We start from the raw sequence: 13,078 nt of genomic DNA on the forward strand, positions 1-13,078 counted from the left end.
AAGGGCACACCGGTCCATTCTACAGCTGTGCTTAGTATTGATACAGCCCCTACAGTCTTTCATACATACCCACGCTGTAGGTTACTACACTAATGTGAAGAGTGACTTGTTAGAAGAAAGACAGTTGCCAATTTGAGCAGGGAGTAAGTAGCACAGAAGTATGGTGCTACCTTATATGACATACGCAAGCTGTTGCCTGCCATGGACCTGGATTAACAGAATGAAATCTAGTGTGTGCTCCCAATATCACATCATAACATGTTTATCAGAGATGACAATCAAGCGATTGGCTACTTATTACGCAAAAGCTTTAGAGTTCTTGTTAATGACAGTTTCTAAATGATATCACATGAAAAAAAGAAAAGCTGTGTGATGCCTGTCAACATGAAATGGCTCATTCATACCAATCGAATTCTTCTTTCTTCTTTAAACTGTTTCCAAATGTCATTGTACATTTCATCTAGACCTTGACGAGACTGTTTATAAGTTTCCAATTCTACTTTAGTATCCTGCTTGGTTACCTGCACAAAAGTTAAAGATGTAGTGCATGTGATTTTAATTCCATACTAATGAAGCAACATTGTCATTTTCGTCCTCATTAAGCTAAGCACTCAAACATTATGTTCACTCAGTTTGAAGTAGCTCTGACATCCCAAATAAAATATCAATGCAATACAATGGCTAACAGAGGAACAAGATGACAGCATCTATAAACAACTGTACCACTACAAATAAGTACTTAAGAAAGCAATAAGTCTGGATATAGACAACGTAATACAATCAGACTCAGATCTTGAAACCACAATGCGGGGCTCTTTGGTTGACAAGCAAGCAGTTCTAAGTGTTATCCGATTCTAAAATAAATATTAAAAGTATGATATTGTATGGTTTAAGCAAATTATTAGTCTGTACTAGGGACTGGCTGAAGCTATCATATGCTTTACTTTGAATGGTGTTGTTAAGACAAACCATGGGAACATTCCTGTCTTAAAAACAACTCTGGTACAAACAAGCACTTACCAACTGATAGGAGTTTCCTTTCTCTAACCACGGACGAGGGAATGGAAGGGATATAAATAAATAATATAACTGATATTGCATTTGTCCACTGAAGGATCCAGTAGTTCTCTGCTCTTACTCTTAAAAGTGTAGACATTTTTTAGAGGTCATTGTATTGTAGATTTGTACAGCTAAGGAGCTGTACAAATCTACAATAAAATAACCTCTAAAAAATGTCTACATTTTTAGAAGATGCTTTCGGAAGAAGAAGTAAGCCTATGGTTGTGTTATGTGAGTATGATGTTGTGCATGAGGTTCAGAGGTATGCTTTAATAATTTTGCAGTGAATTTGTAGTTATACTTTTGCATAAATTGAATCAAAGAGTTGTGAAACAGATGCAGTCATAATTTGCATATACTTACAATCATTGTGGCTTCTTCTATATCCTGCGCAAATCTTGCTTTTGGTGAAAGCAGGATTATGTGCCCAAATCAGAAATATACATGGGATAATGTAACCCCCCCACACACTATACATTCTGAGAACATTGCAAGTCACCAAAAAGTTACATGACTGTACATAGATAAAATGTCCAAGGCCAACTTCCTTCATACAGGCATGAAAATCCTAAAAGAGTTGCCATATGCTTTGGCTGTCCTGCTTTCAGCTACTAATTGTTGTGAATGCTGGTATTTTTGTTTTCTGTGTTTTCCAATTTTTTTAAACATTGTAAAAATCAGTAGTTATCAGTGTTTGTTCTGTTTTGCTCCATACACAATCAGAAGGATGGTGTTTTTCCAGTAGTTATAAAAATGTTTTCCTTTATTTCCTTCCTTTCCTCATTCATTCAAGTTGTCAATTATTCCTACATTCTTTCCTACTCCCTTTGTTGAATCTTTTCATTGAATTTGCTCCTCCAAGTAATCTTTCATCATTTCTGTATCTCCCTCTTTGTCCAGTTTCCCAGTCCTCAAATCCCTCTTTCCAGTAGTCCAGTCCCACCCCAAATCAAGGGTGTGTATGAATGGAGACATGTTTGCACCGCATTAAGATTTGATTTCAGCATATAAACGGTTAACAGTGGACATTCAACATAGAAATCACTAAGTACCCTCAAGACATCCAGTTTTACTTTTAATCTTGCTAAGGGTAACCTCATCATTAACAACTTTGGAGGTTAACTTAAGCGCTTTTATATTCTTCCTTATCCAAAGAATAGTATTTAATACCAGCAAGTGCTCTCTCCACAAGTGGGGTAGAACCTGCCCGGCTATGATTAGCTTGTCAGGCAAGGACTCTATGATGACGCAGTCATATAGATGTGTGGATGAGAGTCCTTTTAACAATATACAGGTCTTTCCCCGATTTTGTTTGGGAATATGACAAGGTCTCTGTTGAAAATTGTTGGGCGATTTCCCACTCTATATAAATCACGTAATGTGAGGCATGCTTCCATAACACGAGAAGAAGTAGGTTTGAGGATTTCAGGGGCCTTGTTAATGGATCAAGGGTAAATTATTTGGCTTAGCATGGCCTGAGTGGGTCATGGGTTATAGTGGGAGCATTTATACTGTTTGACCCTGGATAGTGCCAAAGCAGTATTGTGCGGCAATTCCTGCGTTTTCTGGTTCCCATTGAAAAATCAATATTTCCGTCAGTGGTGCGTTATTTGTCATAAATAATCTACTGTGTAGGGTGCACCTCAAATTCAGATCCCAGCTCCTCAGACAGCTTAATGCTACTCCTGCCCACCAGATCAACCAATATGGATATGTCTATCCAGTCTTACGATTACAACCACTCTAGCTTAGCCACCTCCCCAAGGAAGTATCCTGTCTAAAGTCGGCGCTCTCGCTTATCAGACTGCCCATTCACCCAGTGCTTAATCTAAGCCAATTGTTGCTGGTGGGGGCCGCTGGCACAAATTATTGGGGAGCGGCACTTATTTTCTGAATCAGATATTTACAAAAAGCAAGATAGGGAAAAACAGACAAAGCAGAAAGACGGAGGACGAGAGAGAAGACAAAACAACATAAAGGGAAAAGTATGAACCACTAAAGTGAGCTAAAGTGGCAGGGAGTGTCTATTAGTGGATTAAAGAGGCTTGAGGTGGATTCACGACTGCGCAGCCTTGGTATTGGGCCACCAACATTTAATTTCATCGGACATGGGTTTCTTGGCAGAGCTTTGGACACCGGCACAGATTGTTTCACAAATAAAGCACTAGTTCCAGCCCACAATGTTCATGGGGGTCCCATCAGGAATGTACAACAATGCCTGTGGCGTGAGGTAAATGTTGGATCTCACATCCACCCAGATAGCATACGTAAGTTTTGTTGCCATACTAAGTCTATCTTCATGTATCAAAGGTTCTTTCAACGGGGCTTAGACCCACTCTTTAACCACCATCAACCGCGAAGCCCAGTAGAAACTGCACAAGTAAGTTGGAGAGATACACTCCCTAATAAACTAACCGACACAGAGTGGGTAACGATATACACAGAGTAGCTGTGCACCACAGCAGTTTCCAGAGTGTTACATCAATCTGCTGAAAAATCAATCGGGCACCTACTTATGATAGTCTGAAAATCGGAGAAGATACATTATCTGAAACACAGCAGTTCTGCACAAGAGTGAAAACCATATATTCAGGTTGGACAGACCCTTGAAACCTTTTCAAAAGAGGATTCTAGGTTGTGGTCTCTGAAATACATTTCATTTTCTTATTACCACAATACCCTAATTTTTAAACCCACTTTCACACACTGCAACATTGTTTCTCTTTGATGGAACCAAGCGACCAGTGCTGAATCAGATAGAGGAAGAATTTGGACCACAATCATAGCTTAACATATACAACTTAAATATCTAAAGAAGTTGCACGACTGACATCAGTCAGCCACAAAAAAAAGCATATTGTCTGAATATAGGGAAGTACAACATTCACTGATATCCCCTCATCTGAAGTTGCTAAAGAGGAGTATTGTTAAGGATCCAGCATGCCAATGGTTCCAAAGCAAATGTGAAAAGCAAGGGCAAAAGACGACATCCCAGTCTTGTTACCCTACCCAGCTTGAAATATGGTGATAATATGCTGTTATATGTCAAGCAGAGCCATCCAAGACAAAAATAAAAGTTCAAACCCCATCAGATATCGTCACTTGACTGAGTAAATCACTATCTTGACATCTAATGACCAAACAATTAACAAGACTTTAAAGCTGGTCAACCCACTCAAGCAATTATGCAATTAGCACAAGTTCAACCTTGCGATTCTGTGGGGGCATGAATCTGGATTAATGAGAGCGAATGAGTCACTGAGAGGCACAATAATGGCCAACAACCTGTTAACAAAAAACTTAATAGGGACCTTCAACTCAATATTGAGTGAAATGCTGCTATATATGGAGCATCGTTACACAGATTTGCTAAGAGCAGTTACAAATCAGATTTAACAATCATGGACTCAGAGGGTGAACCTATCTTCGATCCATTAAGAATTCATTATCTAAACTCTACAGAGTGAGTCACATCGGACCATTTAGCCTTCCAGGTGAAGGTAACATTTGGATAAGCTGACCAATAACAGGTTATGTTCAGAATGTCCTCATCTTTTTTTGCCTAACAGCATAACTACTATCCCCTCTATTGACCCAAAAATGCTGCACTTTCTTCCTAAAATCAGAACAGACAGTAAAAAGGAGTTGATCGCACCTAGACAAATTGCCGGACAGGTTACAGGAGCTGGCAAGTCCCCTTACCAGAATACTTGATTTGGCTGAGGAGGCAAGACCGGATGGCAGGGAAATTGATCCTTCAACACATTCAAACAGAACACAAAGGCAAGGAAACTTTGTCAGCTAGGCAATACTAATACAGCAATGGCGCAGGAGTGAAGAAAAAGCATTTTACTGAAAATTGATCTGAAACTCGGAAATCTGGCAACAAAGAGAGCAATCCCCCAGGAAAATGGCATTCTTTTTGCATATTTCTGTATCAAGGAAACGAGCAGATACATCTTCCTGACAGGCCTGTCAGAGGAAGGAGCCACTTTAGTGGCTGCTTCAACTCAAAAGGAGGCTGCCAACACAAAGGTTCCTTTGGCTACCAACAATAATTCAAACCTCAATTGTTCCCCCAAAGGGGGCAGGGGCTTCAGGTCGGAAGATCTTGTTCCAGAGGATCCCAAACCACAGGTAAGCCCTTCCAATTTTTGCCATCCTCCAATAGGAGGCCATTTAGCTTATTTTCATCCAGCTTTGCAAAGCGTTACAGCAGTCCCTTGGGCGTTAAAGACGATTACAGGGTGTTCTCTAGAGCTTTACAAAGAACCTTTTTAGTCAACCCTTCCACAAACCTTTTTGTTTTACAAAAATCAGTTATCAGTGAATAACCCAAGAGGTGGATTCTCTTTTTCAGAAAAACATTACAGAGATAAATTCTTTCAATTCCTGGGGCTTCCCAAGTTCCAGCTTCCTGGTTCAAAAGAAGAACAAGAAGTTTCAGCCACTGATAAACCTAAATACCTTCAACAATTTTGCAGTATACCACCACTTCAACATGGTAACAATTATCCAATTAAGTATTCATTGTTAGATGGGGATTGGATTGGCCAGTTGTACATTCAAGAAGCATATCTCGCAAATCCTATCCACAATTTGTTCAGGAAATTTCTTCCATTCTAATGGAGGGGAATGTTTTATCACTTTAGGTGGCTTTGATGCAGACTCTTAATGGCCCCATGGTGCTACACGAAAGTCTGGTGATAGCCCATTTATGGTCTCAAGGGATACAATTAATCATATATATGAATGATTTTCTTCTTTCAGCCCAGGCCAGATGTCTCTTAAGACAACAATTAACCTTCACCAACCTACTTCAGAATCTGCATTTTCTAATAAATCAAGAGAAATCTTGTCTGATTACCTCAAGGTACATGGAATTTCTAAATTTTCTTATTGATTTAGACAAGTCAATCTTGCAATTACCTTAACCCAAAGTGGGAAAGATATAGAGAAAATTTCTTCAGGTTTTGAAGATGTCCACATTATCTCTCGTGCTACTGGCTCAGTTAAAGGGGCCTACTGGTATCTTTCATTCAAGCAATATTTCCAGGTCCATTACATTATGGTGCCCTCTAGAGACTAAAAATCTGCAATCTTTGTCGTGGCATCTCTTACTCATATATATCATACACTTAGATTAGGAATCCCAATCGAACTCCAATGTTGGCAAGCCCATCTAAATGTTTGGAACAAGAGAGCAATTTTCTCTTCTACAACAGATATACCATTTGAGTCTAATACAAGCCTTTCAGGTTGAGGTGCAAGATGCCGCCAGTTCTTAATGGCTGTACATGGTCAAAGAAGGTGTAATCGCTGCACCTAAATTGTTTAAAGACGCTTCTCGGCTCCTTTGCAATCAAACATTTTGCAAAGGACAAAGTAAGATACTGTAGCCTCTTAATGGCAGAAACATATCAGCTATCTGGCAGGAACAAGGTCCAAACAATTAGCGCAATTAGCCCAGAGTTTCTGGGAATTTCGCCTGCGGAGTAAACAGCTTGTTCAAGCTGAATATTTGCCAAGCAATCTCAACACAATTGTGGATTACTTGCTGCAGGCACATTTGGGATTCATATGACTGGCATCTTCATCCTACAATCTTCAAGTCTTTTTTCCAGGTGGGTCCATTCACACAAATGCTCTTTGCTTCACATTCGATCAGTCAACCTCCACCTTTTACAGTGGGAGATCTGGCCCGCAGGCCCTTGTCATGGATGCCTTTCTCCAAGACTGGTCTTGGTCTCTCAATTGTGCATTTCCTCCCTTTATCATGATCTCACAAGTGCTTGCCCAGGTTTGATGACAGAGGGCTTCAATAGTCTTCCTGAGTCTGTTCTGGTGACTCAACTTTGATTCCCAACCATCCTGGAACGGTCTTCCAACTAACCCATTCTAATCTCATCTTTTCCCAGCCTACTTCTCAATTCACACAGACATTCACATGAAATGATTCTAGAACAGACCCTAGTTCTAGAGGCTCAGAAAATTGCAGGGAACTCCAGAGAATGTCAGGATGTTTGGCAGACTCTGCTCAATTCATACACCAATCCTGGACACCAGGAACCACCAAGACGTATCGGTCTGACTGGGCATGATGTTGTAGCTGTTGTGTTGACAGGGGTTCAGATCCCTTTTGAACAAATCTGGTCATGGTGGTTAATTTTTTGACCGCTTCTCAAGGGAAAACGTACAGAACTATAAGCTATGTTTATGAAGCAATAAAAGGAAGTGTCTGTATCCTTTTATTTACATTTGTTTTATTTTGCAAGTTTATCATTATAACAACAACAGTCCCCACCTAGCTCTGTCGAAGGCATTACTTGCAACCCTCCATACATCATGTGTTTACATTATACAATCCTTAACTACTTTATGATTACTATCTCGTACGTATTTCAGCCCTCTCCTTCAGATTCACAATTGTCTTTTCTCTTTAAGTATTCTGTGAGGGGTCCCCATATATCTTTAGGCCTCAGTGGCTCTGGCTGCTCCTCCGCATACAGCGCCGTGTTTTCTTTGCAGTACACCATGTCCTTTATCCATTTTTCTAGTTTGGCAGTTAACTTATTCCCATAGTTCATTGCCACCCTCCTTTTGGCCATCAGCAAAGCTATTGTTGTGAACTTAAACACTCTACCCTTCAGGCGTTGGATCAGGCCTAACAGGCATACTTGTGGACTGCAGTGTATTGAGGCCTCTACCATGATCTGTATTTGCTGAACTACCAATTCCCAGAACTTATGTATCTGTTGACAATCACATGCTAAATGCATAAAATCACCCCCCCCCAATCCTGGATCTCTGGTATAGATCACTATTTTAAATTCCATTCCTGTGCAACGTAGCTGACTTGTGGTACATTTGGTGTATAGATTTCAAATGAATTATGCGCAGGTTGCAGTTGGATGTTAGCATCTCCGTCTGACTGCAGCATTATATCGAGTCCTTCTGCGTAATTGGAGGCTGGAGCCTTTCTTCCATCATTCTAAACTACGGTTCGGGTCTCTCTTGGTTTCCTCCCTTGATGCTTTGTATAAGTTGGTGACTAATTTGCTCCTTGTAGGACTTACTAAAAGCACTTAAAATGTGTTCAGTGTTGGTGGTTCGTCCGGGAACATGGGATAAAGCTCTATACACAGCCACCTGGAGTCTATAGTATGTAAATACAAATAATGGTGTTTTGTTCCTTATGTACTGCAAGTCATCAGTCGTGATAAATCTACCATCTGCATACAAATCCTTCATTTTTTCAATACCTGCCCGTTTCAGGATATTCATTGCCCCTGTCTCATGCGTGACCAACAAAGCTGGGTGATGCGCTATTGGAAGTAAAGGAGCATATACCAGGAGCTTGTCGGCCCTTAGTCCCAGGGCTTGCCAGGCAGCAGTAGTGCAGCCTATAGTGTTGATTTCAGTTCTTGGTATCCCTCGTTTGTAATGTGGTAGTATGCTCCACAGCGGGACCTGGTGGGCGTATCCGTCCTCCACTGCTACATGCGGTGTGTACTCATGGAGAATGTACCAGTAATGTGCAAATTGTGCTTTGGCGCATAGGTAGTATAAATATAGATGACACACTAAAGCCGCTATTCTTGTAGTTCAAGGTAAGCCACTCCCATTTTATCCGAGGTTGCTTCCCCACTCATGTAAGCTTTATTAACTGAGAGTGTATGTTTGTTAATAGCTGGCTGGGTAGTGTAATAGGTATATTTATTAATAATTAGAGAAATCTTGGTAGTATTATGATTTTTATAAGCGCAATCCTATCCGCAAGTGACAACAGCATTTTTATCTAACTGTTTACTTGTTTTTCCAGTTTAGTAAATGCCCTGCCGTAATTTTCCCATAATCCCAGCTCCAGGTCTCTGTGTACCCATACTCCTAGATATTTGACTGGCTGCATTGACCACTCAAGGGGATACTCAAATTTGTGTGGAGTAGTGCGCACTGTCAAAGGAATAATCGTTGATTTATTCCAGTTTATGCTAAGTCCCAAAAACCACTTGAATCGAGTGTATTCGCCAAGAATAGACGTGAGATGGTTCTCCGGCTCTCTGATAAATAGCATCATGTATTGTGCACACAAGGCTATATTAATTGTCCATAGTTTGAATCGCAATGCTGACTCACTGAGTCGCCGCCTAATGATGCATGCCGACGGCTCTAACATCAAGGAGTACAGCAATGGTGACAGAGGACAGCACTGCCTTGTTCCCCTGTAAATAGGTAGTGGTTTCGACGTGGTGCTGTCTATTCGGATTCTCACCACTGGAAAGTGTCTGCATCTTTAATAAAATGAAGACTTTCCTTCAGAAAAAAGGTAGGCAACACTACATTTCATTTACAGGTACAACACCACACCATGCAGGCAATGCCGGATTTCTCTTGCCTGAAAAATGGTTTTCTGGCCATATCCGTTCAGGAAAATCCAAGAAAAAATTGTCAAACACTACAGATGATGGCTGGGCTCAACAACAAATCTTTGAATGGAAGTACCAAGAAAGTAGAAAGTAGGAATTGCCAAGAAAGAAAACTAGGCACTGATTTTGACACTTCCCATTCTCCAGCTCATTGCTGTCTTGTATCTGCCAACCTAAAAAAAGACAGTCTAGCACGTTTGCACTACCACTTAGCTAAATGGCCTAGACATTAGGAAAATGGAATGCCACTGTAACAATTAAATCTAATTGTTGTGATTTATTAAAATAAATCATTTTTGAGATGTGACAAATGCAAATAAGTGCGGCGAAAGATTGGGATTCAACACCTAAGTGACTGCTATGAAGTAAATACAAGTGAAATAACTTTGTTACATTTGGAGGAGACTGTTGAGAAAACAATCATACATTCTCATATAAGTAATATATATATATATATATATATATACACACACACATATATATATCTGTATGAGAAAGGGTGTACCAATATATTTTCTAAACAAATATGGGTGTTGCTTCTCATTGGTTTGATGTATCCACTAGCTTTAAATATGTTTGTTAACTTTCATGCTCTAGTAGGCCAAGAAGAAGAGTTATTGAAGGTTGCACATTTGCAAATGTCTGCAAAGCTTAATCCCATTTTCGGTACTGATAACTGAAAGCTCGATTTTAGGAGAATAAGGAGCTCGTGAATGTAGTTATGAATGATATCTTTACCTCAGAAACATCTTGTACTTCTTCAGTGAGAAGATCCAGTCACTTGCTCATTAGATAAGTTTTTGATGAAAGTAATACATTTCTGACATGTGATTAGGTTCCATAGACTTGTACTGAAAGAAAACCTATATAAACTGTCCAACATTTTATGTATTTTAGTCTTATGCTCCAACTGACCCTTTTCTAGGGACTGCTCTGGTCAGTTGAAATACTACTTGTCTTGAAATACTTTACTGTGTTGCTTGCTATTTTGCAATAAATGCAAGTTAGAGTTTGAGCTTACCGACGTGTTGGGTTTTATTTTTAATACAGTTTTCAACTTCTAATTTTCGTACTGTTCTTGGTAACTGCTGTTGGTGCATTCTGAGATAAGTCAGGAGAATTTTTTGTTTGTTTCAATGATAGTAAAATATCACAGGCACTTTAGCACTAATCCACCGCACCATATTGCACCCTAAGACAATTACACACCAAATGTCACCGCATTCTGGGGCGCTAACACAACACACTGTCCTGTACTCAAGCCGCCAACACTCGTAAAATATGGACTCAAACACATCAAACTTCTCCATCTTCAATGCAGTACATCATAGTGGATTAGTATTCTAGCGCAGTGTGGTAGGTTATTCTCACCAGAGTGTAACACAGTGTGGTATGTTAGTGTTCATGGGATGCTGGATGTGCAATGGGATTGAAACAGCTAAAGTTCTCCTAAGCTGGAACAAAAAAGTGCAAACATGAAACATCAGTACTGTGCTGGTTTACAAGATAGGGAGAGTGGAAAGTAACTGTGGCCCTTGGTTACCCAGAAACTACATTTCCTGCATTGAATAATACAACAAATTTGAAAATCAGATGTCTCCAAAATGTAATTGACTGATTTTGTAATTCAGTAATTTATGATCAAACGCTTTCTATATGGACATTAAACCTACCCAACTTGGTATATCAGCAGGTCAGGTTTGGTCAAAACCGTCTAGTTTTTGGTGAATGGGCATCCATCTCACCTGTTTGTTCTCTCATAGGACAGAAATACCATTAATTTGTGATAATGCAGCAGCAGTTTACCAAAAGCATTAGGATATCTAAACTAAGATTGGACAAATGTGGTTTCGTCAGACTGGGGCCCGACGCTTAAGTGGCATTGAAAGAGATGAGAACAAGAGTTCATAGTCTCCATTTGCATATGTTTGATAACTATTACTTTGGCCATGATCTCAATTCCTCCCTAGTATTTTTTACACTTATTACTTACCGCCACACTTCTTTCACTTTGTTCACGAATCAAAGCATTCTCGTGTTGCAACTGCTGCTGTTCTTCTTGAAGAGACACAATTCGATCTTTTGCTGCAGCAAGCTATTAGAGGAAAACGTGAAGGTGATTTTATACATTTATTCGCTTTGGCACAAACTCATAATTTTTAGAAAGAACACCACATTGAATGTATACAAGGACTTCAGGGAGTTGCTTTATGTAGTTTGTTAAGTATCACTTGGAAAGCCTATTGTCTTTAACTGCCATGGTCACTGTGGTTTTAGCATAAAAACAATTTATTTAGGAACTGATTTTCGAATTGTTTTGTGCACACAGGTTTAACTTAGGTGCCAAAAAACAAATTGGAAGGGCACAATCACAACCTTGATTCATAGAATCAGAATTTGAGATCTATTACTCTTGCAAAGGACATTTATAAATGTGTAAAGTGCAGCTAGGTTTGCAGCCAGTCCTGGGTAGGTCTTACTGCTAAAATAGAAGAACATCAACTAGCTTGTTAAGATTGCGGATATTCATGTTACACATCTAAAGCACGAAACGTGATGAACTCCCTTATCAGGGACATTAATTAGATACGTTGCACTGGCTATGGAATCAACTAATTCTACTTGGGTGGCTCAACTAATAGGAGTATTATTGCAGCTAGACCAGTGATCTCTGATGTGACTCAAAAGCTCAGCAGTCTATTAGGTTGTTCCACATCAGCCTAAAATCTAAGTAGAGGATACACGCATATATGAAGTATGTGGGGTATGGGACTGGAGACATCGGGAGGAGAAATGTCCCGATTACTTATTAGTAATCTTCATTTCTCTGAATATCATATTCTTATACCAGTACCTACTAAACGAGGTGTCCATCCTTTGATTCGGGCATCACATGACCTAGCATATGCACCATATAACTTTAAAAGCCAATACACTCTGTCTTGCCCACATATTATTCCTTGCGTTTGCTATGCAACAAATGAGAGAAAGGCCACACACATGATCTGTTATCCCAAAGCATAAAGTAACCAAGATTGTGAATAAAAGAACCGAGAGATGAATGTATTGGTATTAGAAAAGGGTATTTGGAGTAATGGAGATTATTAGTACGCAATTGGGATATTACCTCCTCAACCCATTTCACTTATCATTACTTACTAAATGAGGATAGACTAGAGCAGTAACAGCAACTAAATCCCCAGAAATCCAAACTCCATAATGATGCAATTCAACAAAAATATTTTAACGAGGTGTTTGCATCATCCAAGCAGAAAACAATTCTCTAGGGCAAAGGATACGCCAATACTTTAGATCCGCCACTATCACCAACATCTAAAACTCTATTGAGAGATAAAAGCAGATGGTGTGGCCCATGTGGCTGCTTTGCATATATTCATAATAGATGTCCTGAGTGTTTACGCTCAGGATGCAGCCATCCCCTGGGTAAATCTACTCTGCACTTTCCCTGAAAGAGCAGAACTCTGGGGTGCACAGGCCATTGAAATCAAGTCTTTACACCATCTACTTAAGCTTGCAGTAGAAGCTTTACAACTATGAGGAAAAATACCAACATTGACAAAGGGGTTTTCACA

General features: G+C 39.7%; 1 protein-coding gene across 8 annotated transcripts in view; it reads right to left on the reverse strand.

Moving 5' to 3' along the window:
- The window catches only part of LOC146810867 (RUN and FYVE domain-containing protein 1-like), a 516,661-nt gene that overhangs the window by 212,597 nt on the left and 290,986 nt on the right, over positions 1 to 13,078 (reverse strand). For all 8 annotated transcript variants that reach the window (XM_085617892.1, XM_085617897.1, XM_085617895.1 and 5 more), the window contains 2 exons: positions 11,479 to 11,580; positions 405 to 521 (listed from right to left, as the gene is read on the reverse strand). In XM_085617892.1, coding sequence (XP_085474018.1) covers positions 405 to 521; positions 11,479 to 11,580 — 219 coding nt within the window. The remainder of the gene's footprint in view (positions 1 to 404; positions 522 to 11,478; positions 11,581 to 13,078) is intronic.

Source organism: Triturus cristatus, chromosome 7, assembly GCF_964204655.1.
Source record: "Triturus cristatus chromosome 7, aTriCri1.1, whole genome shotgun sequence".
Taxonomy (NCBI): domain Eukaryota; kingdom Metazoa; phylum Chordata; class Amphibia; order Caudata; family Salamandridae; genus Triturus; species Triturus cristatus.